The sequence below is a fragment of the Hydra vulgaris genome, chromosome 01 (genome assembly GCF_038396675.1).
Source record: "Hydra vulgaris chromosome 01, alternate assembly HydraT2T_AEP".
NCBI classification, from domain to species: Eukaryota; Metazoa; Cnidaria; class Hydrozoa; order Anthoathecata; family Hydridae; genus Hydra; species Hydra vulgaris.
Genome location: NC_088920.1, coordinates 54,111,077 through 54,136,005, shown reverse-complemented (window position 1 = coordinate 54,136,005; position 24,929 = coordinate 54,111,077). Strand labels below are relative to the sequence as shown.

The window sequence follows — 24,929 nt, the reverse complement described above, 5'->3', positions numbered from 1 at the left end:
TATATATATATATATATATATATATATATATATATATATATATATATATATATATATATATATATATATATATATATATATGTATATATATGTATATATATATGTATATATATATATATGTATATATATATATATATATATATATATATATCTATATATATAAATGTAGTCTTACCAGGTACACACAATTTGAGCAGTTTCGTATTCTTGTCTGTGGGGGTGATGGAAGTGTGGGTTGGGTTATGACTGAACTCGATAAACAAGACCTTACAAACAAGGTAAATTTAATATTTTCAAACAAATGTCCTCATTTAGTAAGATAAATTTTTTTTAAAAATGAATTGATTAAAGCAAGATTTTATATATATATATATATATATATATATATATATATATATATATATATATATATATATATATATATATATATATATATATATAATTATATCTATTAGATATATATATCTAATTATATCTACTAGATATATATATCTTATATATATATATATATATATATATATATATATATATATATATATATATATATATATATATATATATATGTATATATATATATATATATATATATATAGATCTATAGTTTGTTGTCTTTGGGAAGAGCGGAAGGAAAAAAGTGATTCTTACGCCAACACATATGTCACTTTTAATTACTTTTGACTTTAGTCCAACATTTTCGTGTTGGATGAAAGTCAAAATCATTAATTTAATTACAAATTAATTGTTATATAAAAAAACCACAAAAACGCAAATTTAATTGACCAGAATGTTTTTAAAAACATTCTGAATGTTTTTAAAACATTCTGAATGTTTTTAACAATATAAACAATGTTTTTATTTTTATTTTTTTTAATAAAATGTTTTTATTTTTATTTTTTTTAATAAAATGTTTTTATTTTTAATTTTTTTACTGTAAATCATGCGCGGAGTGTTGCTACATCGACTATCTTATAGCCTGACTCGCAAGGGAGTGTTGCTACATCGACTGACAAATAGCCTGACTCGCAAGGGAGTGCTGCTACATCGACTGACAAATAGCCTGACTTGCAAGGGAGTGCTGCTACATCGACTGAGGGTTTGGTTGGGGCAGGCAGTCTATCAATTAATAGAATAAAAAAATTCCGGTCTTGCATTTTAATTTTTACTTTTTATCAACAAAATATGGAAAAAACATTCAGACAACATATAAGAGTTCTATATATATATATATATATATATATATATATATATATATATATATATATATATATATATATATATATATATATATATATATATAGAACCCTTAGATGTTGTCCGAAAGTTTTTTCCATATTTTGTTGACAAAAAGTAAAAGTTAAAATGCAAGACCGGTATTTTTTTTTTTTATTAATTGATAGACTGCCTGCCCCAACCAAACTCTCAGTCGATGTAGCAGCACTCCCTTGCGGGTCAGGCTAAAAGATAGTAGATGATGTAGCACTCCCTTGCGGGTTAGGCTATTTGTCAGTCGATGTAGCAGCACTCCCTTGCGAATCAGGCTGTTTGTCAGTCGATGTAGCAGCACTCCCTTGCGAGTCAGGCTATAAGATAGTCGATGTAGCAACACTCCGCGCATGATTTACAGTGAAAAAAATAAAAATAAAAACATTTTATTAAAAAAAATAAAAATAAAAACATTGTTTATATTGTTAAAAACATTCAAAATGTTTTTAAAAACATTCTGGTCAATTAAATTTGCGTTTTTGTGGTTTTTTTAAAAAAACAATTAATTTGTAATTAAATTAATGGTTTTTACTTTCGTCCAACACGCAAATGTTGGACGAAAGTCAAAAGTAATTAAAAGTGACGTATGTGTTGGCGTAAGAATCACTTTTTTCCTTCCGCTCTTCCCAAAGACAACAAACTATATATATATATATATATATATATATATATATATATATATATATATATATATATATATATATATATATATATATATATATATATATATATATATATATATATATATATATATATATATATATATATATATATATATATATATATATATATATATATATATATATATATATATATATATATATATAATTGATAGCTATCTTTACTTTGGAAAAAATCAGCTCAGAAATTCAAAATTATTAAAAACACATATATTATATACACATTAAAATACAATAAAATAGTCAACTATAAAAAGAGTATAGCATAAAAATGATCAAATAACACTAATAAAAAATAACAACTCTAATACTTAAAATATCCTTCATTTGCTTTAATACCAGTTACTATTTATTTCAGGATTAATTTGTATTTGTATTTGCAAGAATTTCATGTAATATGTTTCCATGAAAGTACTTGAAAAAATTCTTCAGCATTTTCGGACCATTTTCTATCTTGTTTTTAAATTCAAATATTTCCAAACATGTTCTATGATGTTTTAATACAGACTTTGTGGCAACCAAATCATTACCTAAAGCGAAATTTCTTTGGAGATACAATGAACAATTCAGAAGTACTATCCTAGAACAATGCTTTTGATCACTGTTTTGCTGTTGTATAAAGTTGTCCAATTTTATATATTATTCACTTTCCCAAGGCCGAAAAGGCTTTGTTGTAGTTACAACTCCAAAACACAAACCTTGACAAACAAGGCTGCAGCGCAAAAAAAAAAAAAATAGAGTGCTGTATTACCAGAGACATGGTGGGGATTGTTTAATGATTGGGTTATCAGGCTGATATGGTTATCCAATCCTTGTTCTAACATAATGGCATTTCATTGTACCAAAAATTTTGAATTTAAATTTGTCCATGTACATGGTGCAATTAAACATTTCCTGAGTCCAATCTTTGTAGTTTTTTGTGTTTGCAACGTAAGAAAGGTTTATGAATGGGAACACATAGCAGTGATGTTTTTTTCATTATTTTTTGATTTTTTTTCTTTTTCCAAAAATCTTTATGAAGTCATGTTGGCAATAAAATTTATAGTATGTGACTGTATACATAAAATGATAATACTCATATGTATGTATATGTGTATATATATATATATATACACACACACACACTATAGCAAATATAGATAACAAATTGTTACTAGTTTTGCCTATTTTTATGGCTTATAGCGTTTTAAAAACAAAGAATAATGAAAGAAAAGGTTGAAGTAGTGGCACTCCCTTGCAGCAGCAGGTTATGAGATAGTTGATGTAAGTACTGAAGACCCTGGCAGCAAGCTATTTCAGTGAGGTGTCTAAGATGTCTAAACACTCATTTATAGTTATATATATATGTGTGTGTGTGTGTGTTTATATATATATATATATATATATATATATATATATATATATATATATACATATATATGTGTGTGTTTATATATATATATATATATATATATATATATATATATATATATATATATATATATATTTATATATATATATATATATATTCATTAAAAAAACATTAAACCAACCTTTTGTTCATTTATAGACAGTCATCACTAAAATGAAATCAATTCATATTCAAAAGTTTTAACAACTTTAACCATTAAAATCGTTTTCCATATTTCAAATTCATACCATAGATGTCATCTTAGAACACACTCAGTTGCGTAGTTTAATTGTTAAGGTTACATCTGAAGACAATTTTAAATAGTTTATATTTCTGTTTCAATGGTTTAAGGGTTAATAAGGTGGGAGTGCAAAATCATATTTGTCCAAGGTTATGATATGTATGGTAAACAAAACAGATTTTTTTTCACCAATGTACATGAGTATGACTGTTAAAAATTTCAAGCACAAGTGCCCTTTCTTCCCATAATTCTATTAAGTTCCTAAGAATTCCTGAAATTCTATCCCATAATGTGTTCTATTAAATTCTATCCCATAATGTGTTCTATTAAATTCTATCCCATAATGTGTTCTATTAAATTATTTTTCTTTATATTATTCTTTTATAACATTTCAAGGCTTACTCTGATTCGTCTTAAAACCCAAAACTTTTTCTTATCTCTCAAAACCCAAAACTTTTTCTGCATTTGCCTAAAAAAATCTATTTCTTTTAAAAACTGTAAAAAGATTTTTACACTTTTATCTTGAAGTTAAAAAAGGTGAGTTAGTTTAAGATGAGTTGCAACCTTTCTATACTTAAGTTTGATTTAGAACTGCATGGAGAGGTAAATTGATACTTAATTAAAACTCAATAATTCATACCCGTAATAAAAGTAAGGATTATTGCTTATTGCTGCATTAGCTTTTAATTAAAACATTCTAGCTCACTATAAGAACACCTTTCTTCCTCATTACTTTTTTTCATGGCATTATAATTGCTTATTTTTATCATGCTTTTTTGAACTTTTCCAAATTCTTTCTTACTACTTAGTTCTATTGCTTTTTATTTGTAAATCTTTAAATAATCTTTTAATTTTACAATAACTGGAGCTTTTTTTCTCTATGAGATTGAATTTGTAAATCATTATTTGTAAATCATCATTTGTAAATCATCATTTGTAAATCATCATTTGTAAATCATCATTTGTAAATCATCATTTGTAAATCATCATTTGTAAATCTTTATTTGTAAATCATCGTTTGTAAATCTTGTTATCTCTATGTAATCTTCTATTTTCAAAATAACTTGAGCTTTCTCTTTTCTCTGAGATTAAATAAATTTTAACTATATTGATAGAATTTTTGCTGATTTTTTACATTTTAAGTTAATGTAAACCCAGATAATTTGATTAGTTGAAGAAAAGAACTGCATATTTGCAGTTATTTATATCATCAGTTGTAAATTAAACTTTATTAATTGTCATTTTTTCTTTCTTTTTGTGCAAGTGTCCTGATCATAAACATTTTTGATCTGGAGATGAAAGTTTGCTTTTTTACTGTTGTTTAACAACTTCCAAATTTGTCTTTGTTTACCAAACAATAGATTTTCTTTTATTTCTGTTTTAATATCAGCCCAAAAAAAGATTATTATTTAAAAATTCCTAGTTAAAAAATGCTTTATTTTACCAAGCTTTTTCAAGCAATTCATAGCAATAAATAAGTTTTTGCAAATGAAGTTATATAAGTGTCAGGTTTTTTTAATAGACATTACATTTATATAATTTCAAACAAAAGAATTACTTTGTTGTTAAGGTTTTCTAATAAATTTTTTAATTTTTTTCAAATGTATGGAATGCCCTAATTTGCATACATATATTTTATCATGTATGTATGTATACTTTAAGATTCAATATTTTAAATAAAGTAATTAAGTTTTTTATATAAAAATATTTTTGTAAATAAATATTATGCTTTGCTTTACACTAGTGTCAACTAGGAGTTCTACCATTAGGAACAGGCAATGATCTGGCTCGTGTTTTGGGTTGGGGCACATCTTGTTATGATGTCAGTTTAATACCTCACATTTTAAAACAGCTTGAACATGCAAAGCCATGTATGCTTGATAGGTTAGAATTTTGTTATTTTTTTTTAGTCTATTTACATAAATATTTTTTGTTTTGTTTTTGCAAAATTGTTCTAAATATTATTCGTGTATTTGTTAATTTTTGTTACTGTTATAGTAACAGTAACTTACTGTTATAGTAATAGTAACTGTTGCTGTTATAGTAACAGTAACTGTTATAGTAACAGTAACAGACGAGGAGGCTACTTAATTGTGGTTATAACCCTCTCTCAACTCTAGAGAAACAAATTGAGTGCGGTACTATCAGGGACGTGGTGGGAATTGAACTCGAAACCTCTTACTTATGAAGCGAGCGCTCTACCACTACACCACTATCGCATTACAGTTACATTACAGTACATTACATACCGCATACAACTACAGTAACGAATAAAATATTAAGAGTCAAAATCTGTTATCACATGCCTAAAATGAATTTTGATTTTAATAAAATACATATACTCTCTGAAATTTGTCCTTAATCTAGACAAATTTTTTCTCATAATTAAAAAGGAGAAAAAACAAATAATACCTCTTGACCAAATGATCTAATGATCTTGTCTCGTAAACTTATTTAAATATTGTTCTAATTTTTTTGGAGCTTTTGGTATCTATTCGATATCAAATTTAATAGGAAATAAACAGATTTTAACCTATTTTTGGGCTTTCTTTATAAGAAACATACAAAGCACCCACTTTTTCCAAATATGAACATGTGAGTATTTGATTAAAGCAGGCATTGATTAAGACAGTGGGTTTCCAAAAGTCTGTATGATTGTATTGAAAAAATTCAAAAGGAACAAAGTTTTTTTATTCGTAGGTGCATGTTCTCATATGTTTTTTGACTCAAGAAACCTCGTAAAGTTTCATGTCTACTGCTAAAGTGTGAATAGATACGAAGCGAGTAGACTGTTATAGTGTTTTTCACTCTAACAGTAGACATATAACTTTAAAATGCTTTTAATGAATTAGGCTCTGTTGTATCAGCATATTTATTCCATGTTCAGTTTTGGTATAAACAAAAGAACGAAACATTTTTTTAGCAATAAAAGTAAAATTGAAGCATTACGAAAATGTGACAGTGTAGACACAGTTGGAGTTACTCTTCTACACTGGAAAAACAAAAAAGATCTGTTTATGATGACCATTTGCATTAGCCTGTGTAAAAACAAAAAAAAACCACTATACTCTTATACTCTCCAATACTAATCACTATACACTCCAATCTTTTGACCCATTTGACAGTTATTTGACCCAAAAAGACTATACTTAAAGTTTTAGAACTGTAGGACAAATCTAATAGGATTATGCTGATGCTACTTTTTTACATTTTTTATGAAAAACAAGAAATTTTTTAACTCGATAAAAAAAAAATTTTATTTGTACATTTTTTAAATTTATATAGTGTTTACAATAAATTTTATTTTATCTCCAGCCATTTCTTTATTGAATATATCTAACAATTTGTCACTGTCAAATCCTATTTTGCTGCCTAATTCCACTGCCCAATTAAATTCCACTGCCCAATTAAATTCCACTGCCCAATTAAATTCCACTGCCCAATTAAATTTTACTTTGCATAAATATTTAGACTAGTTTTATTTTTCCAGATAAATAAAATATTGACTAAAAAGAAAAAAAGTTTAAAAAAATTGTTGTTCTACCAATCCAAGGAGAATATGTCTTCTGAAATACCCCATCTTCTGAAACCCCATACATAGTCTACCAGATAAAAAACTTTCTACCATTGTAAATAGTTTAAGGTTCTAATACTTTTTAATTTACATTAGAAAACTTAGCTATGTAATTTTTTTCTTTAATTTTCATTTATGTACTTAAACTTAACTTAAAATTTAACTTAACTTAACTTAAAATTATATACTTATTAACTTAACTTAAAATTATATACTTATTAACTTAATTAAAATTATATACTTATTAACTTAAAATTATATTTTAACTCTCATAGTATAATTATCTTAGGTATGCCAGGTAATACTTATATTTGAAATCAGACAAAAAGTTGATTTTATTAGAAATAAAATCATAGGTGTTGAATGAAAAAAGATTAATGTTGTACATTGACGCTAAACTTGTAAAGCAAACTTGTGAGCAGAAGAATATCTGTTACAAATCATAGACTGAAGTTAAGTGTGTCTGCTCCAGATGCTCTGAATTTTAGTTTTTGTTTTTTTTGTTTACTTTTAATATGGAGTTTAACCACTAATATTTTTTTTGTTTACTTTTAATATGGAGTTTAACCACTAATATTTTTTTTTCATAATCCTGTTACACATGGTCTTATGAGCTTAAACATGATAAGTTTGATATAAATGAAAAAGATTGTAAAGTATAGCGTCTCTGAATTTTGACTTTAGTTATAATATGACATAAAGCGTGTACACAAAATAAATGTGAAAGTAGAAAAACAACTAAAAAAAAGTACTCCTCAATTTTTATTTTGAACCAAGTAATAATTTTAATACAATAATATAAGAAGATCAAACATTAAAAAAAAGATTAATTATTCCTGTGGGAATCTAATAAAATTTTGAGCTTTTGCTTTAGTGGTACCCATAAGCTTGCGCACAGAATAAGAATCAAAACTATTTGATGCTTTTTTAAATGATATTTTAATATCTTTAACATTTCTGCAAAGGTTTTTAGTTTTTTTCATGTTTCTTTTAATAATAGCCCAGTACTTTTCAATAACTCTCAATTCTGGGCAGTTTGGAGGATTTTCTGTTTTAGGCACAAATTTCACATTATTCTTTTTGTACCATTCCATAGCTAGTTTACAATAATGAATTGAAGCTAAATCAGGCCAGGTCTGTTATTGTGTGATTTAATGAGAGGTAAGAGGCGTTTTTGTAAATATTCTTTAACATATATTTGACCACAAAGTATGGACTGAGAAATATAAGGTGCTGATTTTTTGCCACAACTGCAAATAGCTTGCCAAATTAAAGCTTTTTTAGTGAACTTGTCATGTTTTGTGTATTTAAATTTCTTATCTGCTTTTCCTCTATATTTGGCAATATAATAAATAGCACCAGGAATTTGTTAATGATTGTACTTGATATAAGTTTCATCGTCTTCAATAATACAGAAGTTTTCAGAAATAAAATTGTCATACAACTTTCTGCCGCGGGTTCTTGCACTTTTTTGTTGAGTTTCAGAACAGTTGGGCACTTTTTGTGCTTTGCAAAAATGAAAACCATGTTTGTTTCTAACTTTTGCAACAAAACTATGAAAAATCCATATATTTTTGCGTGTTCCCTTAGTGAAAGGCTTGGGTTATTCTTAAAACTGTTGACCAGATTTCTAACTAGTTTTATATTTTTAGAACCTTCCTTTCTTCCACCACCAGATTTGCGTTTGATTGATTTTGTTTGAGAAAAACATTGAATAACACAACTAACGGTGTATGGATGTATTTGCAACAGTTTTGCTATCGAATTGTAGCTACTATTAGGATTTTGTAAACATTTGTGCCTAATTTTTTCTCTTATGTCTTCTTCTTTTATCATTTTTAAAACCAATTAGAACCAAAAACTAACATTTTTTTGAAACCAAAACACATTGTAAACAAAATACAAAACAATTTAAAACATTTTAATACAACCACTGAAAAAAACTGCTTATTCTTTCACATTTATTTTGTGTACAGGCTTTAGGCTAATGTGAATATCAGAAACTGAGAAGATTGTAGTCTTTTAAATCAGATATGGCATTTCAGAGAATATACTAACAATAAAGTAAGTTCATAAACTGTCAATTAAATGATGACATGTACTTGACGAAGAGAGTTATTGAACAAGCGGCTTTTAGTCATTATCTCATCATGTTTCAATGCACACATCACTTAGGAATGGTAAGCTTAACACTCTATTAAACTGATAGAGAGAATTGCTTTATAAAATGGAAATTATTTTCTATTTACTTTATATATTTTTGTTATATATTTTAATTTTATTTTAAATTACTCTAAATCTTTTAAACTTGATGCTGTTGCACACCAACTAAGATCTTGGTTAAGTGGGATTAAATGTCAAGTTTTAAAAATAAAATGTTATTTGCTTTTTACTGTTGTTTCACAACTTCCAATTTTGCCTCTGTTTATCAAACAATAGATTTTCTTTTAAATCTATTTTAATATCTGCTAAATTTTTTTTATTTAAAAATAATGAAAAAATAAATAACAACCTGTTTAAATATATATATATATATATATATATATATATATATATATATATATATATATATATATATATATATATATATATGCATACATACATACATACATACATACATACATACATACATACATACATACATACATACATACATACATACATACATACATACATACATGCATAAATACATAAATACAGGGCCTATTCTGAGAAAAAAATTTGGGCAGCGGTAGTCCTCCATCCCAGAGAAATTTAGTGGAAAATCTGCATTTTTTTGCACAAAAAAAATAATATTTGCCATAAAAAACATTTAAAAAAGGTCTTCGAATTTTAATTTGGGCGACGCCCAAATACGGTTGACGCTGTCAAAAATGGTCTAGAATAGCCCCTGATATATATATACATATATATATATATATATATATATATATATATATATATATATATATATATATATATATTGTTTTAAATATATATATATATATTGTTTTAAATATATATTTATATATTGTTTTTTATTTTTTATTAATTTAATTTAATATTATTTTTAAATGGTTCCAAGTGCTTTTTTTACATTGAAATGATATTCGATAGGTTTTTTTTTTATTAAAGTTACATATATAATTTTTTGTAAGTTTTTTTCTTCAAAAATATTTTTGAATGACTTCTAATGTTTTATTATAAAATGTTGATTAATTGCCAAATGTTGTGCTACATTTTTTTTGTTTTTCTTTTTTGCATGAATAAAAAGTTTTTTGTTTTATAACTTTTGATTGGTGAATTTTTTCCATCATTTATAGGTGGAGCATTTCAATTAAAGAATTTTCTTCAACAATACCAAAGGTGTGTTTTATTTATTATATAGAATTAATATCGTATAGAATTAATTTAATTGTTTCTTTGTTATTATTTTTTTGAGTCTGCAGTTTTTTACAGCTCTGGAGTTAGTGTAAAAAAAAATTTTTTTTATGACTAAAAAGTTTTTCTAATCTTATTCATGAAATCTTATTCAAGTTTCTTATGCAGAAAAGTTTTTCTAGAATGTTTCTATTAAAACAGGATTGCTCATATTTTGGTTATGAGGACTCAATTACAATGCAAATTACCAGAATGCTGGCAACAAATCATCATGACGTTGTTCTGCAATCTGCAAAGTAACTTTTTTTTAATAGAGTTATAAATATTATTAATTTAAACAAAAATTTTAAATTTATATTTGTTTTCTTGTATATTACTTTTAAATAAATTTTGCATTATTTTTTTGTCAATAATTTTTAAATTAAAAGATTTTTTTTAAACATTTTAATTTTTAGAATGTTGTATGATATTGTCTGCCATTTTGTTGAGTTTGTGAAAAAGTCCACTCTTTCAATAGATGAAGATAAGAAAATTGATTCAGACTCACTTAAAAATAAATGTTCAGTACTTCAGAATAAACTAGAAACTCTCTTTCAAACATTAAAAATAGAATCAAATTCAAGTTTAGTATCTAAATCATGGCCCAAACATGAAAGACCTTGGCCTGATAAGTGTAGAAGTAACACAATGGAGAATGTTGAACTTTCTTCATGTAAGAATCTAGGTGAAAAAAAAAAATATCACAGTGATATAACATTAACAGAAGACAATTTTAAAAAAAGTAATAGTTCAATAAAATTTATTTCAAAGGAACATTTATGGTCACGTGCAAACAGTTTAAAAAGTGCCCTAAAAGATATAATAGATCATACTGAAAAAGGTAAATTTTGTGTGTTTTTATGAATGTGTACATATATATGTGTATATGCGTATACAATTCAAATATATGCATACAAATATGTTTATATGTGTGTGTGTGTGTGTGTGTGTGTGTGTGTGTGTGTATATATATACATATATACATATATACATATATACATATATACGTATATACATATATACATATATACATATATACATATATATATATTATATATATATATATATATATATATATATATATATATATATATATATATATATATGTATATATGTATATATAGGCAATATTAAATTATATTATAAACATTAGCATTTAGCTAATTCCTGGTACTGCGGGTAACAGTAACATATATATTATATATATATATATATATATATATATATATATATATATATATATATATGTCTTGGGTGATGCAGAACTTTATGTCTAGGCATAAACGTTCTATAAAATATAAACTTGATTATTTGAAATTCAATTATTTAGAATGATGTTAAAAGCAGCTGAATGAGAATCTTTTCGAAAGTAACTCAAAATGTTTTTTGTAAATAAACCTAATATAAAAAAAAATGAAATCGTAAATCATTTTGAAAAGGAAAGATTTTCTTAAAGTACAATATATGATAACCTATAAAGACTTTCAAATCTGAAACTGTTCAATCCTTTTCTCATAGAAAGCATCCTGGTTGTTCAAAATCCTGGACTAGATAAAAGAAAGCCGAATTAACAAGGCCAATTGTTGATTGATTTACACCAAATGTAAAACATATTTTTCTCTGACTGACCCCTTTTTGATTGTTGACAACTTGTCAACAATCGAAAAGGGTCAGTCAGAGAAAAATATGTTTTACATTTGGTGTAAATCAATTGACAATTGGTCGTCAGTTAAAAAAAATGAATATTAAATAAAGAAAATGTAAAAAGACTCCAAAATACACTATAGAACAACAAATAAAGGCAAAGAAAAGAAGCAGGAAACTAGTTAACCAACTCTATAACACAAAATTGCTTCCGGTCATCAATGACGAAAAATACTTTTGTTTTGCAGGGGACAACATGCCTGAAACTTCTGGTTACTACACAAACAACAAAAAAACATGCCCAGAAAGTATTCGTTTTATAGGAAAAGAGAAATTTTCAAAAAAAAAATTAAGGTGGATAGCCATATTTAACCGTGGTATGTGCAAGTTGTTGTTTCGCATTTCCAAGGCTGTAGCAGTTAATTTATTGATCTATATTGATGAATGTTTAGAAAAACCACTTCTTCCATTCATTCCCAAATATCATGGAGACTTTAACTATTTATTTTGGCTAGATTTAGCAATTTCTCATTATTCAAAGATTCTCTAAATTGGATGGACCAATATGTCGATTATGTTGGTAAAGAATCCAATAGCCTAAATGTGCTTCACGCACAACCAATTGAAAACTTTAGGGAACATTTGGTACAGAAGGTTTAGGAAGGAGATTGGCAAGCTTCAACAGAGCAAGTTTTGATTGATCAAATTAAATTAAAACTACAAGAAATCAATTTAAATTGTTTACAGTTCAGTCTTCTCCGTTTACGGAGCGCTTTCGTGCTCTTGCAGTTTTGCGCTCGCCCACACGCCCTCCAATACTAAAGCTGGCGCTTTTTTAAGCGCTCGCCAAAAATTTTAAGCGTGTTTTTAAATTGAAATAAATCTTTTTTCTTAATCAAATTCTAATTAAAGAGGTACAAAAAACAAATATTTTTTAATATCGTGCACGCCAGACAAATAATTTTCAAACGGAGAAGATTGACAGTTGCTTATGAAAAGCATCAAAGCAAAATTGAGATCAATTGCAGATGGCGGTGTTTTTCATTTAAAAAATAACTTATTCCTTTTAAAAGATAAATACTTTATTTGAAAAAAAACATAATAAATAGTTTTTTTTTTCATTATAAATTTTTTCATAATAAATAGTTTATAAAAATATATAGCATAAAAATATAAATAAAAAACAAAATAAATAGTTTTTTTTTCATTATAAATAAGTTATTGACGTTTTTATTTTGTCTGATAACCTACGCATCACATATTATATGTGTGTGTGTGTATATATATATATATATATATATATATATATATATATACACACACACACACATATATATATATATATATATATATATATATATATATATATATATATATATATATATATATATATATATATATATATATATACAGTCATGGACAAGAAAGGCGTGCAATCGCACTTCAATCTTGACCACGCATGTAATGAGTTATTTTTTTGCTCTTTAGATAATTAAAAGCGCGCTGAATAAAACCAACAAAGAAAAAATTATAAACAGATTAAACTAATTAAAAAAAAAAGAAATCTTAAAAAAAGAGAAACTAAAAAAAAATTAGCTAATATAAATCTGAAAAAGTAACTCTAGAAAATTATTTTTGATTATGTTTTGTAATTACGTTGATGTTGAATAACTCGTCACTTTGGTTTGACAAGTTCCTGATTTTTTTTAGATAAGGAGAATAGCAAATCTTTTTTGTTTTATTTTTTTAAGCCTAAAAAAAAATATTTTTATGATTATTTTTTATTTATTAATGTATTTTTATATATCAATCAAAAAAAGAATACATAAACATCAAGCCTTCCTGGGAAGCGCGTGTGGTTGCACGCCTTGTATGTTCACGCTTAAAGTGATTAATAAATCAGCAATTCTTGAAGAAAAGAACCAAAGACTATACGAAATAGAAAACGTAAATAAAATAAGCTAAAAAGAATTTATTAATAAAAAAATTTGTTTTCTTATTTTTAGAGCGTTTGTTATTTTCCACTACCAAAATTGATACAAGTCGAGGAAAAAAGTAGATAAGAATAAAATGAAAATAAAAATATTTTTTGATATACAATTTTTTCGCAACTTTTTTCAGTCAGTATGTAAAGAAAATACTTTATAAATTGCGCTAGACACATGGACAGTTTTTAAATTTGTTTTCAAATGCTTTTGCTAAACTTTACTGTTTTTGTCAATGGGCAGGAAAGCAAGAAAACTAATTGCTATTTATTTGTGAAAAAAAAAAATTTTTAAGCAAATTTTTCATATAAAAAAATGTAACGATGCTGCAAAATTTTGTAGGCTAGTGCATTATTAATTTACTGAACTTTTTTAACAAAATTTCTAGGAGCCTATTGAAAACCTTTTGTTTAAGTTTTTGAATACATTTTTTTTCAATAGAGCAATTGTTATGTTCATTATCTCTAGTAATTCATATTAACATTGAAAATTGGGCAGTATAAAAAAAATACATGCATCAAATGTGGTAAATACATTTATTAAAGAAACTACATTATTCTTTTATTTAACTTATTCCGTCATTATTATTAATAATATTTTTTTTCATATTAACAAAATTTATTAATCAAATAATATTTTTTATAAATAAATAACAATTTATTTTCTTATTTTCCTATTATATAAGTATTGAGAAAAAACATAATAAACAAATAAATGTAAGAAAAAAATTAACAAAATTTCTTATAGTTCTAGCATACATAGCAAATTAGTTTCTAAATTTTATGGACTGATGAAAATCAAGAATAAATTGCATATCAAAACTTTCAAATGTTGTTAAATTTTTACTAAAGATGTTTTTTTCAACAACGACTCTAAAAAAAAGAATAAAAAAGTTGTATAAAAATTTTATAAAAAAGTTTTTTTTTTAATAAGTTTTCTTGTTTATTTAATTAAACTTGATATTTCGTTACAATTTTGTTTCCTTATTTAAGAATAGTTTTTTTTTTTCTTAGTAAATATGCTTAGCTTTTTGCCGCGAATTATTGAACTCTTTAAAAGTTAAAAGGTGCAAGCTGCCGTGGTCGGTTAGTCTAAAACAATTACTTTAAACATGGACAAACAAGGTTGCACATGCTTCCCGGGAAGGTTTGAAACATAAAAAATAAAAATATAAATAACTTTAATTAAACATTTTTAAAAATTAAAAGATTTTTTTAATTCTCCTAATACAAAACCAATGCGATGAACTATTAAACTTTGATCTTTTCTAATGTTTTTATAATATTAGGCAAACTCTTTTGAATAAAAAAAAAAACTTACATCTTATTATCATTTAATAAAAAACTAACTTTATTTAAATTATGAAAAAGTGTTAAAATTAAAATTAAAAAAAAGTTTATTGAAACGCATATGTTGTCATCATTGTTTAAGATTACAAATTGTTTAAAAAAAATTACATTCATTAGAAAAAAAAAAAAAAAACTTTTGAAATAAAAGTTTTATTTAATATTCTATGACAATTTATTTTATACCATTTTAAAACTTTATTTAAAATCGTTTGGCTTAGTGTAAACAAATTTTATTAGAAAGTTTACATAGCATAACAAAAAAAAATAATTTTGTTATGTGTTCGACTATTAAATATACGGATTCATCAAAAAGTTTATTAAAACAATTGTTTTAGTTGTGTGTGTATATATATATATATATATATATATATATATATATATATATATATATATATATATGGGCATATTCACTGTGGAAAATGTAGTCAAATTTTATTCTCGTTTTCGTCAACTTTTAGCAAATAAATATTGATGTAGACACAAAAGTTTATTTATAATATACCTTTAGTACTAAAATCAATTAATTTAATTCATTTTTATGCTTCCGAAAATTACAGATTTTGAAAAAATATCATTGTAAAATGTTATCTAAACGATGAATTTATTTGCATAATCGGAATTAATTTATCATGAAAATGGAGCTATCATATTCAAATTGTTGTTGGTCAGATTTTTAACTTTATAAAAGATATATATTTGGGATTGTCCATAAATTACGCAACACATAATCTTTTTAAAAAATAAAAGTAGGAGATAATAAGCTCTTTTACGCAGTAATTTTTATTAAACTTAATGGACTATTTATTTGTTTTTTTAAATTAAGACTCTGCGAGGGAAATCTTTTGATCTTTTTTGTTTTGTTTATTGTGAAATTTGCGTTGCGTAATTTATGGACGATCCTTTTCAAGAAAATAACAAAAGAACTTTTGCAATATTCATGTTATGTAAGTTAAAAAAAACGTGATAAAGTTTTGTTTTTTCTAACATTTAGTTTAAAAGCTTAAGTTTTTTAATAATATATGCAAAATAATACTAAATGTTACGCTTTTTTTCATTTTACATTTTAAATTTGTGTAATGTAAGTTAAAACTACATGCTTTTACTTAAGTTCTGGCGCTTTTTCGTTAAGTTTTTGTTTACAAAATGAATTACATCATTAAGTAATTATTATTTCATCGCATTGGTTTGACAAGGTTCTAACTGAAACTTTTTATTTTAGAAGAATTTAGAAAAAGAATATTTAATTTTTTTTTTTAATGTTAATTAAAATTATTTAATTTAACGATTTAAATGTAATTACTTTGCAGTATTTTAAAAATTCAACCTGATGAAAATAAGGTAATACGCATAAACATAAAAAGTGTAAGTAAAAACTTTAACAAACCAAAGATTTTCTTATTTAAATGACTCAAATAAGTATTAATAAAGTTGTAATACTAAAATAATTTTTTAAAGTTGCTCTTGGTCTTGTGGAAAAACTGTTTTCCATTAGATAATTTTCATAAATGTTATAAAAAATCACTCAGGAAGAGTGGCCACCGGTTTTTTAATACTTTTGCAATTTTAACTCTTAACAATAATCGCTCTGTAACGTAAAATATATAGTATCAAAAAAACAAGTTTATTTTTCTTAGCCGGTCACCTCTCATAAACTTTTATATATTTTTTAAATTGTTATAGAATTCTTAACATCTTATAAAAGTTTCTAATACAAACAGCAGAAATCAGACCTAAAACTTGTTTTCCGTGTAAAGTTAAGTGTCATTTTCAGCAATAAGTTCGCCCTCTTTTGGCCAGACTTAAAACTTTTTAGCTTATTTTATTCTTTAGACTTATTTGTGCATTGGTGAATTAGTTGCTTTTCAAACCTACTGAATTTTACACTATTGATCTAATGATGCATAAAATTGACTGCCAAAAAAATAATCGCATGCTAAAAAATCCTTATTTAGCGTAAATCAAGCAAATTGATTGATTAAACTAGTAAGTACAATTGAAAATAGTAATTTTTAAATAAACTTTCATCATAGAAATAAAATAATTTTAACTTTCCATCAATGAAGCCTCCTAGTTGATTTGTAAAATCAAGGAAAATGATAGAAACCATTGCTAGTGTGGCTGGTAGAGTATGAAAATGCAAGTGCAATTGATCGAAATATAATCATTAATGTGAAGAAAAATAGATTTTTTTAGACATCTAAATTAGCTTTAAAAATTCAAGAAGATCACAACATCACAGTGACTCCTCAAACAATCAAAAATTGTATAGAGAGCATGAGTAGAGTAGTTGGAAAAAAATTTTTTTTGGAATTTGCAAAGAAGTACGAATTCAATAGGAAATTTTTGATATATTTTAGACAGAAAAGTTGGCGACCTAGCCTTTAGATGCAAAGACAACTTGAAAAAAGCTATAATGAGCGCATGGGATAATATAACAACAGAAGGGACCCAAAATTTGGTCAACTCAATGCCAAATTGTCTAGCTAAGGCCATCATCGCCAAAGGAGGCCCCATTCGATACTAATTTCCATGGAGTTTGACAATTTGACATTATTTTTGAACTGTATGATTTTATTTTTTTTTTGCAGTCAATTTTATGCATCATTAGATCAATTGTGTAAAATTCAGTAGGTTTGAAAAGCAATTAATTCCCCAATACACAAATAAATTTTTAAAACAATACTTGATAATATATATAAAATTTTTTTTAATATTTTAATGAAAAACTTATTTTTTTGATGCAATCTTTAAAATAATGTCATTTTTATTAAGTGTACAATTATTTTTTTGCATACTGTATATATATATATATATATACATATACATATATATATATATATATATATATATATATATATATATATATATATATATATATATATATATATATATATATATATATATACATATACATATACATATATATATATATATATATATATATATATATATATATATATATATATATATATATATATATATATATATATATATATATATATATATATATATATATATATATATATATATAAACTATGTTAGTGTATTCTACAAATAGAGTGTTCAATGTTCTTAAAGAACAGAGCGATATATATATATATATATATATCGCTCTGTTCTTTAAGAACATTGAACACTCTATTTGTAGAATGCACTAACATAGTTATATAAACTATGTTAGTGTATTCTACAAATAGAGTGTTCAATGTTCTCAAAGAACAGAGCGATATATATATATATATATATATATATATATATATATATATATATATATATATATATATATATATATATATATGTATATATATATATATATATATATATATATATATATATATATATATATATATATATATATCGCTCTGTTCTTTTCAAACCTACTGAATTTTACACAATTGATCTAATAATGCATAAAATTGACTGCAAAAAAAAAAAAATTTTATATATATTATCAAATATTGTTTTAAAAATTTATTTGTGTATTGGCGAATTAATTGTTTTTAACTTACATAACATGAATATTGCAAAAGTTCTTTTGTTATTTTCTTGAAAAGGATCGTCCATAAATTACGCAACGCAAATTTCCCAATAAACAAAACAAAAAAGATCAAAAGTTTTTCCTTGCAGAGTCTTAATTTAAAAAATACATATACATATATATAACAGGGTTGCAAAAAAACCGGTTTTTTTGAAAAAAACCAAAAACCATCGGTTTTTTAAAAAAAATAAAAAAACCATGGTTTTTTTGGTTAAAATTAGGTTTTTATTAAATAATGTTGTATTTGGTTATCCTTTTAAATTAAAAAAAAGCATAACACATTTTATTTAAGAAGCATAACACATTTTATTTTAAACTATATTCTTTATCAATATTACTGTAATATTTCACCAAAGTTATTCAATACATCATTGTTCAATGTTCTATATATAAATACAAGCTTTGCTGCTTTTTCTACCCCCAATTGGTTTCTTAACTTAGAATGAACAAGGCCAAATGTTGAAAAAATTCTTTGGATTCCAGCACTAGAAGCTGGTGCATTTAATAAACCTTCAATATCCATTATGTTACAATCCACAATTTTTAGAGATTTCCAACATTCTATTGGTGATATTTTATAAAACAGATTTACTATACAAATAGCTTTTATCGAATGGAGCAGATTTGGCTTTTAATTTGAATATTATTAGTAACAAATTCTTGAACTCTTTATCTGCGAAATTCATCGCAGCTTCATTTTCATTTTCAGAAAAATTACATCCAAAATATCTAGGATCTATTGTGTTTGCCAGGAATTGAGCATCACTGACAGTCTGAAGGTATCTAGATTCAAATTTTTTTTTTCATTTGTTAAAAATGATAAACTGTTTATCAAATCTTTAAAAATTTCAACAGTGTCACTTATTTTTGTTAGATCTCTTAGCAACTTATCTAATGCTCCTGCAATTGGTTTTAATATTTTTAATAAATCTTCTGTGTTTCGCTTTATCTGTATATCACTTACTTTTTTACCAATCATGGGATCTAAGTCTTTATTTTTTTCAAACATTGTGAAAATGATGCTCCAGTTGTTGACATATTTTTCAAGTGAATCACGCAGAATTCCAGCGAGTTTCAGTAGGAAGTGGCAATTTTGTTCGTCCACTTAATTTATAAATTGCTCCAGCTTGATGATTATTTCTTATATATTTTATTATTTGTGTAACATGCTTGCTCACATTTTCAATGTTAAGATCATTTACTAAAAGATTTAGCATATGAGTAGCACACCCATAAGTTATGACAATATCTCTTTCAGATGACAGTACTTGTCTCATTGATTTCATATTAGCTGCATTGTCAGTCGCAAAGCTTTTTACTGTGCATCCAAATTTACATATTACAGAATCTATTGCTTTGCTTGCTAATTGTGTAAGATATTCACCAGTATGTGAATGACCAGAAGTGTTGATTGTTTCTACTAAAATGTTAATTTTATCTGTAATTACAGAGAGACAAGCTATAGGTTCATTATGTACATTACTCCAGCCATCTAAAGACATGGCTACAATTTTACCATTCAATACATTACATTTTTTAATTTCTTCTGTGTAAACCCTATCTAATATTTCTCCTCCAGTTTGAGTTCTATTAGGTAGAGTGTATCCTGGATGAAGCATATTGATAGATTTTTTAAATTCTTTGTGTTCAACTGTTCTGAAGCTAGAATTTGTACTGTATATAAATCTACCAAGTTGCAGATCAAATAAATCTTTCTCTTTGAGGCTTGTTCGTGTGAAAAACTTATCAATTTTCAAATATTTATCTGCTGATGTTGAATTGGGCTGAGACCTTTTCATTTGTTGTTGTGATGTTGATGGTGAGTTACCTTTAAAATGAAATTGCAGTTTATTGAATTATTCTAGGTTAATATGTCTATACGTAATAATTTAAATATATATGTTTACAATTTTAAAATTTAAAATGGCAATACAGTAATTTAACTACCTTCAAGAAGTTGTTGATCTTCCATTGACTCCATAATTTCATGGGGTTGTGATTGCTAGCACTTTTTTATATGTTCATGCATCCTTTGAACTTGACCTTCCATTTCTTTTTTACACGCATTACAAACTGCTCTACACCCTTGTTTTTCTGGAACAGTCACTTGTGTATATTTTAACCAAATCATATCATATTTGCGCCCAGTTTTTTGAGACATTTTTTGTGGTATCAATAAATTATGTTAGAACTACTTATATTTTTGCTAAACATATGTATATATACATATATATATATATATATATATATATATATATATATATATATATATATATATATATATATATATATATATATATATATATATATATATATGCATATATATATACACACGCATATATATACACATATATATAGATACATATATACATCGTTAAGAAAACTTCCTGATGAAATAAGTTCATCAGGAAGCAATTCTTCTGTAGAAGAAAACAGATAAATAAGTGTTATTACTAATTTATTACTACTCTATTCTATGAGAACGCTGAGGACTCTATTTTATGAAAAAACAGAAACAAAAATCATGGGTTTAAAAAAAATATCTATATCGAAGATTAGTTATATTTGTTAACATAACCCTGTTTTAGTTTCCTGTTGTAAGTTCAAATCTTTTTGAAAAAACATTAATTTGGTTTAAACCAACATTTTTTTAATTGGTTTAAACCATGGTTTAAACCAATGGTTTAAACCATTTGATTAAAACCATGCAACCCTGTATATATATATATATATATATATATATATATATATATATATATATATATATATATATATATATATATATATATATTATATATATATATATATATATATAGATATATATGTATATATTTGTATATATATGTGTGTATGTATATATATATATATATTTATATATATATAATATATATATTCACACACTGTTGTAAAGCAAAAGAGTGTGTGTGAGTGTGATTTGCGACTTATTTGAGTTGGTTATATTGAACCTTTGCTTCTGTAATTTCTTTTAGTTTCCTAATGGTTAATAATCTTTGAGGTTATTGAGAATTATTTACTTTTTTAAAATAGGGTTGTAGCACTTGGAAAATAATTTATATAAAGATGTAGAATTAAAAATTTATATTGGACATCTTTAAAATCTGTAATTTTTATTTCAGTTTTTGGTTAAATAATGTTTAACTTACCTGCTGCTATTGTGTCATTTCCTCTGCTAGAGGGGGCTGCGCATTTTTTCTTTGTTAATCTTTTATTTTTTCTGAGTATAAATAAATATGCACTTAACATTTATGATTTAATTCTAAATTATTCTATTTTTGTTATGTTCTTATTACATGATTTTGTGTTTTTTATACTTTTAGTGCTTGGTAGCCAGGAGACTGTTGAAGCAATCAACAACTCTAATATGACGAACAATAAATTAGACATCAGACCTAATGATATATGTAATGGTATAGAACCTATTGAAAATAAGCTTCAGAAAAAAGAAAAAAGTATCTCTGGAAATCCTAATGCTAGTAATTTTTTATTCTTCGTGCTTAAAATCCAAACATTCGCAAGCTTAGTAAACTTTTTGAAGAAAAGTTTAAAATTTTCTTTAATAATTTTAAAAGATCTTTTAATTGAGGTTAGAATCTCATTTAAGAAGGTAGAAAACCTTGATATAAATTGATATAAACGCTTAAGTTCCTAATATATCATAAGTGAGATTAAGCATTTTTTTCCATTTGAACTTAAGTTTTCTGTAATGAATGAAAGTTATATGGTTATATGGATATATTTTTATATATGGTTATATGGATATATTTATTTTATATGGTTATATGGATATATTTATTTTATATGGTTATATGGATATATTTATTTTATATGGTTATATATATATATATATATATATATATATATATATATATATATATATATATATATATATATATATATTTTAAGCTGTTCCTCAATCTTCACCATTTTTAAACTTGCAAAATATTGCAATGCGATGTAAGAAGACATCCAATACTGTTATTTTTCCTGGAACTGTTATAGCACGTGCTTTTCAGAAGCCTAACAATTGTGTAAGCTTTATTAGCAAAGTTATTTTAGCAAATACAAGTGCTATTTGTGCAACCGCTGTTGCTGGAATGGAAGGACATGAGCAAATGTAAGTCGTTATTTAAAGTTGACTAAGAATATATCTTAAAACAAAGAATTAATTTATTTTATTTAAAACAGAGAGCTCATAAATAATTTAATCTTATTAATATTTAATTTAAATTTAAACTTATTTAAAAAAAAGTTTATTGATAGTGTTTTAAGTTTTTGTTGGTTTGTTTTTGACTCAATAGTTTTTAAAAAAGAAAAACTCTGATGTAGAACATTGAATTGTGATTATAGGTAGGATGAGCTCTTAAACCTTGAATAGTATTTAGTTAATTGTAGTATCACAAAAATATTAAGTCTTGATCTGCAAGTTAATGTAAGGTTGGGTATCCATTTGTAAAAAATGGTCTTAATTCTTCCATAATGCAATATTTAAATAAGAAAATGACATTCCTAGCTCAAGCCACACAAGTGTGAAATTATAGGCCCTAAATTTTTAAAAACAAACAAACATATAAATAAGGTTAAATGTTGTGATAATTTACTAAAAATAAGTTTATTTAAAAAAAAAAAACATGCTTAAAATGAATGTCACTTTTAAATTTTTGGGTGAATATTTTTTATTGTAGAAAAGGCTTGCATTAAATTTTGATAACACTTTAAATCTTTTGAGCATGGTTCTGAGATTTTTTTTTGTCTTAGAAGTTTGTTTCACTTTGTTAGCACTAAAATATGACTTGTTTGGCTTAAGACATGTTTTGAACTTAAATAATAATAGTTTATATTTATTTATGTCTTTGTGTGTTATGTGTGTTATTAAAAAATAATTATAAAATGGTAATAAAAAATAAATATTAGTGACATACTATAAACATATATATAGAGATTTTCTTTTGTAGTCATGGATACTATCCATATATATAATTATTTGCTTTAAATTTTTTTTAAGCTTTAGAAAGAACTTCAATGAGAAATGTGTTATGAACAATTATTTTGGTGTAGGCATTGATGCAAAGATTGCTTTGGATTTTCATAATAAAAGAGAAGAGCATCCTGAAAAATATAGGTGACTAAAATACTTTTAATTAAAGTTACGAATCTGTTGGTGTATAATCTGCTTTTTGTGTGTCAGTTTCGGTTACTGATTAAAACTTTTTTTTCTTTTTTTTTTTAAAACTCTTTATATTGGTAATATTACATAAAGGGAAAAGATTTGTACATAATACCACTACACAAAAATTAATAAACATTTTGCATTTATTGGTAACTTAATATAAATGCATGGTCTTTCAAAACATTAGCATTTTTTATAACTACTAAAAAAATAATTGTTTGGTGTTGTAAGGAATATAATAAGGAATAAAGATGTTTTGCTATGAAATATAAAGAAATGTGACGTTGTGTGAGATTGTGTGAATATATATATATATATATTAGTGATCAACCAAAACCGAAATTTGACCCGAAACCGAAAGTACCGAAATTTCGGTTCAGTGAAGCCGTAGCCAAAACCAAAACCAAAATTTCGGCCGAAATTTGAAAAAGAATGTTTAAAATCCCTGAACCTTTTATGATCACCGAATTAAAGCAAAAAAAACTATTTTACATATATCTAAGCAATCACCATGAAACATAGTTTGATAAAAACTATAATTTCAATAATTAAAGGCAATAATTGAAGTATTTTCTCTGCGGAATACTTTTTTTTTTTCATGTTTTCTGGCAAAAGTCTGTTTCTTTCATTTGAAAGAATGTCTCCAGCAGTTAAAAACAACCTTTTTACTTCGGTAGA

At 24.8% G+C, this 24,929-nt stretch overlaps 1 protein-coding gene across 5 annotated transcripts in view; it reads left to right on the top strand.

Moving 5' to 3' along the window:
- The window catches only part of LOC100213305 (diacylglycerol kinase eta), a 113,538-nt gene that overhangs the window by 68,027 nt on the left and 20,582 nt on the right, over window positions 1–24,929 (top strand). For 3 of the 5 annotated variants that reach the window (XM_065788631.1, XM_065788632.1, XM_065788634.1), the window contains 8 exons: window positions 170–278; window positions 5,319–5,458; window positions 10,451–10,493; window positions 10,710–10,804; window positions 10,964–11,388; window positions 22,402–22,557; window positions 22,988–23,198; window positions 24,087–24,203. In XM_065788631.1, the coding sequence (XP_065644703.1) occupies window positions 170–278; window positions 5,319–5,458; window positions 10,451–10,493; window positions 10,710–10,804; window positions 10,964–11,388; window positions 22,402–22,557; window positions 22,988–23,198; window positions 24,087–24,203 (1,296 nt within the window). The remainder of the gene's footprint in view (window positions 1–169; window positions 279–5,318; window positions 5,459–10,450; window positions 10,494–10,709; window positions 10,805–10,963; window positions 11,389–22,401; window positions 22,558–22,987; window positions 23,199–24,086; window positions 24,204–24,929) is intronic. The other 2 variants (XM_065788633.1, XM_065788635.1) reach the window with 1 other exon arrangement.